Below are 5682 nucleotides of genomic sequence, written 5' to 3' on the forward strand. Positions count from 1 at the left end.
TTGCGCCGTGTAGGAGAGCGCGTCACGGGAGGCATACCGTGCACAGTGGCGCCCGTTGTGGGCCCTGTACGCTATTTCTGGGACCCATATGGACATCAACCGGAGTCCATGTTTCTTGATCGAAAGGATCTTGAGCAGATGTACCCCACTCGGAAGCCAAAAACGACCGGTGGTGAGTTTGGGTACGAGCGAGGTCCTTACTGGGCGGCGATGCTTGTCCCTAATCCCGCCGTCCGCTTGCCACACGAACGACGTAGGCTTAACCCAAAACCGGCGAAACGGGTAACAGTGTTCGGGGCTAGCGGGTACCTCGGTGGAGAAATTGTGCGTGAGTTTTGTGAGCACAAAGACATTGAGAAAGTGCGTGCCACTACGCGGTACCCCACACTGATACCAGAGGGGTCGGATTTGGATCTCTTGCTGCAAAAATACCCTGAAAAAATTGAACTTCATGAGTGCGATGTAACCGACCGCATCCAGGTTAACGTTGCGGCCAATGGGAGTGACACCCTCGTTTTCGCTGTTGATTACCACGCTGAATACGCTAACAACAGCCATCACGACGTCTTTCTGACGGGGTCAACAAACGTAAGTTGGACAGCGCGCAGCGTACGGGCGGAGCGTGTCATATTCTGCAATGGATTGGACGCAACATTTGCCTCAGAGTCCAACTACTGCGACTTTCGCGCTCGAGCCGAAGACGCTGTGGGCGCAAACCATCCGGACGCCACGATTATTCGCTTCGGACCGCTGTACGGGAAGAATTACCGCTACCGAGGGTTGGGCCGCTACATCTATCCTGCGTGCTTTCCGAACTCTCTAGTGCAACCAACTTGGGTTGTTGACGCTGCCCGAGCTGTTGTCCGTTGTTCCATGTCCCGACGGGCCGTGCGCTACAAGTTTGATCTGGGAGGACCCCAGACTTTAACGCATGTTGAGGCGTTCCGCGACATTGCATCCCACTTCGACGCGCGCCTCGTCGTCCCATGTTACCGTGGCATAGGACGATTTTTTGGAAAACTTTTACCGTGGGTGGTTCCAAACCCGTGGTTTGATGACAACTGGATTGTTACTTATGAACTCGATCAGGTGAATCGTCGTAGCACTCTTTTCGATCGTCTTGCATCATGGGAACGAATCGCGTATGCCCCACACACAATAGCGGAGGCTGCTGCAATTGAGAAGGGCAAAGTGAAGCTCCCTCCATTGCATGAGCTTGACGTGTCCTACAAGGCCCTGGAAGCAGCTGACAAAGCCGCGTTTGATTTAGAGGAGGAGAATGCTAAGAAGTTTGGAATCCACCGCGCAAAGGCGGAACCCGGTTTTGGTCGCACAGACGGTTTGGAGGCGCTTGCGCAAGAGATCTATCCAGGGCAGCAGTTCCGTATTCGTCCGTTGGAGGGTGCCAAATATCCCTCTAATGTGAAGAATCCCGGACCTGTGGCTATTCATTAGTAGTTGTCGTTAGGACAGCGTTGCCATTCAGCAAGCATTTCGGTCTGGAGATACCTCTTCACCCCACTTGTAGGTAGCGTAGGGGATTTTGTCCTTTTGTAGCGGTGAATGCTTGGGAATTGTAAAGATAAGTTAGGGATAGCGAAAATCGTTTAGTTAGGTGCTATTGGAGTCGGTAGGGGAAATAGCACCTTTATTCCCTTTTTCTAACCCCCATTGTTTTAGGCGGGGTTGCAGTGCCACTCGGAGGAAGGAGGGGGAAGCCATCAGTGTTGGATCGGAAAAAGGAGCGTTCCACTTCAACAAGACTTTTTTTGTTCCGTTGAAAGTTAGTGCCATTCTTAAGTCCGTCCACTGCTAAGTAGCGTCTGGATTGTACTCAATATCTCCTTTCATTCACTGTCCCGCATCAGTAAACTGTTTGTGGCGCTGTACTTATCGGGTTCAATTGGCAACAGTTTGTGCAGTGGTTTCTCTTTACTAGACTTTATAAACCAAAACAGTTACATATGCTAAAGAAAATGTGTACTGCGCCTTTTTTTTTCCATTTGAACTCTGCATAACACCTCCCTTTGTTCTATAGCAGTGCGTGCAACTGCGGACTAACCCGCGTGAACACAGTTTAGTTTTGCGGCGCATCACGTGTATATTATTTAGATTGTCAGGGGATGCTGTCGTCCCGTAGCAAGGGGCCGGCGCCTCGGCCGCAGATGCGTGTCTGCTATCTATGTGGTCAACAGTTCGGTAGCGCCTCAATAGGCATCCACATACCACAGTGTTACGCAAAGAAGGTAGCGCAGTGGGAAGTGGCAGACCCCGCCACGCGCGGAAAGCGACCCAAACACCCCGACACTGTCAACTGGCAGGGATCGGGAGTGAGTGCGGAGAAACTGATGGATGAGCAGTTCCAAGAATTTACGAACAATCTCGTACCTTGTGATAGATGCGGACGGAAGTTCCTTCCCGATCGACTTCCGGTTCACCTACGCGGTTGTAAGGGTGACAGTCGCTGCCCATCTGCAAGTGCCAACCGCAGTAGAGCGGGAAGCACCAGAAGCTTGGCTTCCAGCGGTAGGGGCGCGTCACCCTCAAGGGATAGTCAGCGGGGAGGACAGGGGAAACGGACCGCTTCTATGGGCCCCGGAGCCAAGCCCCAGCTTCCAATATGTTACCTTTGTGGTCAGCAGTTTGGGACGAGTTCTATCGGAATTCACGTGCCCCAATGTTACGCAAAGAAGTTAGCGCAATGGGAGGCGGCAGATGTGGAGACACGCGGCAAGCCACCAAAGCATCCAGATTCCTTTAACTGGAAGGGAGAGGGTTGTGGTAATGTTGAGGAGCACAATGATGCACAATTTGCTGAGTTTGTTAGAAACTTGGAACCTTGCCCCAACTGCGGTCGAAAGTTTCTTGCGGATCGCTTGGTGGTGCATCTCCGCTCCTGCAAGCCCGGTTCTACGGCAAGACCGCCCCCAGCACCGAGTGCACCCCAATCTCGCCCTCCCACAGGAAAGGTCCCTCAACCGAATACGGGGAGCCATGTGGGGGGTGCTACAGATACCGCCGAACGATCACAATCGCGGGGTTCTGCGATAGGTACAGACCATAACAGAAGACTTTCTAACATTAATCCAAAGTTAAAACGTTTGCCGAAGGGTGGAACGGTCGATGCGGATGGGCGCGAGTGCCCGCGGTGTAGTGCCGTTGAATATGATAAAAATGCAAAGTACTGCAGGGAATGCGGCGCTAACCTGGCGTCCAAGAACCTTGCGAAACCGTGTGCGCAATGTGGAGAGTCGATACCCCAGGGATCTAGGTTCTGCGGCACGTGTGGAGTGCCAGTTAATGGTGCATCAGCGGACGAACGGGGCGAAGGAGCTGAGAATGTTAATGCACCGACTGTGCGGGTACTGACTTGTCCAGCATGTAGAGCTATATGTGATGCTGATAGTAACTTCTGTGACAACTGCGGAGGAGCCCTAGGTGACGCGGAGCCTCTTGCCGTAGGTGGAGCGCGAACCCCCGCTAAAACCACCAAAGAAGTTATGTATTGTAAAGGGTGTGGTGAAACTGTTGAGGAGCTCTCGGCGAAGTACTGCGAAGAATGTGGCGAAGTCCTTGAGAGGAAAACTATCGAAGACGTTAGTGAGGGTCCTCCGGCAGCAGAATGTACGTTAACTCCGCATGGGGTTAAGGAAGTTTCTGCTCCTCAGAGAGCTTTGTCGACGGCGCCGCCATCAACAACAAATGATGACAAGCGACACTCAGCGGGAGGGTTCAGGCAAGCAAACACTAAAATAGGAGGCAGTGAGGATAACCGCGGTGGCCCCAAAGTACCCTCAAGGGGGCCTGGCAATCTCTCACCCTCTTCCCCGAAGAAATGCACGCAGGAATCCTATACGGCAACTGACTACGAGGCGGCAGAAGTTGGGGAGCGCCTGGAGTGCCAGAAGTGCGGCAGAAAGTTTGCCCCAGAGGCACTGCAGCGGCACGAGCGCGTATGCGCATCGCAGAAGCAGCGAAAGGTGTTCAACATGCGGGCTCAGCGTCTTGCAGGCACCGAAGCCATGAGTTTTGCCAAAAAGATCGATACTACCGCCAGTGCCCCAGCGCCACCGAAAAAAGATTGGCGTGCCGAAAGCGAAGCATTCAGACGATCCTTGAAGGAGGCGCGAATGGTGGACAAGGTGCTGAAGTCTGGCGGCAATTTGCGCAATCTTCCACCCCCAACCTATAGTGAGAACAGCCATTACACGCCCTGTCCACACTGCGGGAGGAAGTTTGCCCCGGACGTCGCGGAGCGACACATTCCACGCTGTGCAAACACTGTGAACAAACCCAAAGCTCCTCCGCGAAGGCGGTTTTAGGGACATTATGACTGAGCTCATCAATTTGGATGAAATAAAAACGATGTAGTTATAACGGATATTGTTGTGACGCAATGTGGTGCACATGAACAAAGTACAGTGGGAGGTGCGGGCTATGAGGAAACAGAGGTCAAACATAATTAAGTAGTCTCACGTCGGGTCTGCATAAAGCGGTCTCTATCTTGACTCGTATTGCAATTGTATCGCTCATGCTTTCTTATTTCATACACCACGTGCGCTGCGACGAATTCAGTCCATGAGGCAAACCATGCGCTCGCCTTCTTTTTTTTTTTTGCTACCTTGTCTTATTGCTCGTGCGCCAGTGGGAACTGTTTGTGGTCCTTCGTTGTTGTAAATTCTATGGTTCGGTGGCGAGCCACGCTCTTGTACTGGTTATCATATATGTATGCATGTAGCCTTCCTCCTCTCTTCCAAATGTAGCCTTTTGTGCTTCAGTATATTCCGACCACGGGAACCTTTAGTTTACTGAGTCTGTGGCACTTCAATTACATTATTCTTTCATACATCTGCTCAGTTGTGTTCCCCTAGTTTGGCACCTGCACCTTACGCAATGCAACTTGTACCTTAAACCTTCTTCTCTTCACTGAGTGTAAACGACTCGTTCCTCTGACAGCCACTTGGGTTGATACCTATTACAGATAGCACCTGAACAGTTTTCGTTATGTTTAGTCGGTGCCAGCGGCGCGCCATGAATCGTGGGCATCTCGCCCCTACACCATCGAAGTACACCGACCAGCCTGGAATGTGGGGACCTGGCACTGGACCAGTTAAGGACACACTTGCCCGGCGCTCCATGTTCTTTCGTATGTTGGTGATGAACAAAATTGGCCGTCTGACGAAACCCTTTCGTACAAACCGCGTACGATGGATCTGGCGGAAGACCCAACTGCAGTTGTGGAAGACATTCGTCATGACAATGGTTTTCTTCTCTGCTGTGATGTTCGGTAACATATGGTTGTCCTTTGTCTATCACGCCTACACGGTGGGACCGACAACTCCCGTCCTTGAGCGCAAGGTACGTGAACACCGCGTGTCAAAACAAGTTTTGCAGATGGTTAGGGAGCGAGAGAACGAACTGTTAGCTGAAGAAGAACTGGCAGCTGCAAAAGAGGCGATCGCCGCTCAGAAGGCATTGTAGTATCAAATAATCGAAATGTAAGATGAAGACATTCTTCAACGTGAACAAACCTTATCGACGACATTACCCATCCCTCTTATATTCAGATGAATGCAGTGAATTACTTACATATGCGTTCGGAATGCGACCGTGTGAACAACTGCTCCATAGAGGTGGCAGTGGCGTGGTCGTTTGTGCGCTCGGCTGTTTTTCCCCCCCCCC

At 51.8% G+C, this 5682-nt stretch overlaps 2 protein-coding genes and 1 pseudogene across 3 annotated transcripts; all 3 read left to right on the forward strand.

Annotated features, from left to right (window-relative positions):
• On the forward strand, nt 1–1455 carry TEOVI_000085900:pseudogene (annotated as a pseudogene). The gene has a single exon. A coding segment is annotated over exon 1 (1455 nt).
• Nucleotides 1456–2123: 668 nt separating this feature from the next.
• On the forward strand, nt 2124–4322 carry TEOVI_000086000 (zinc-finger of a C2HC-type/Double zinc ribbon, putative; the record flags this gene model as incomplete). The annotated part of the gene is made up of 1 exon (XM_067224182.1): nt 2124–4322. One exon carries the CDS (start codon nt 2124–2126, stop codon nt 4320–4322), a length of 2199 nt encoding a protein of 732 aa, XP_067080283.1.
• A 682-nt stretch (nt 4323–5004) lies between these two features.
• On the forward strand, nt 5005–5481 carry TEOVI_000086100 (uncharacterized protein; the record flags this gene model as incomplete). Its single annotated transcript, XM_067224183.1, has 1 exon — nt 5005–5481. The coding sequence occupies one exon, from the start codon at nt 5005–5007 to the stop codon at nt 5479–5481; it is 477 nt and encodes a 158-aa protein (XP_067080284.1).
• Nucleotides 5482–5682: the final 201 nt, after the last annotated feature.

This window comes from Trypanosoma equiperdum (genome assembly GCF_001457755.1).
Source record: "Trypanosoma equiperdum strain OVI genome assembly, contig: ctg_249, whole genome shotgun sequence".
NCBI lineage: Eukaryota > Euglenozoa > Kinetoplastea > Trypanosomatida > Trypanosomatidae > Trypanosoma > Trypanosoma equiperdum.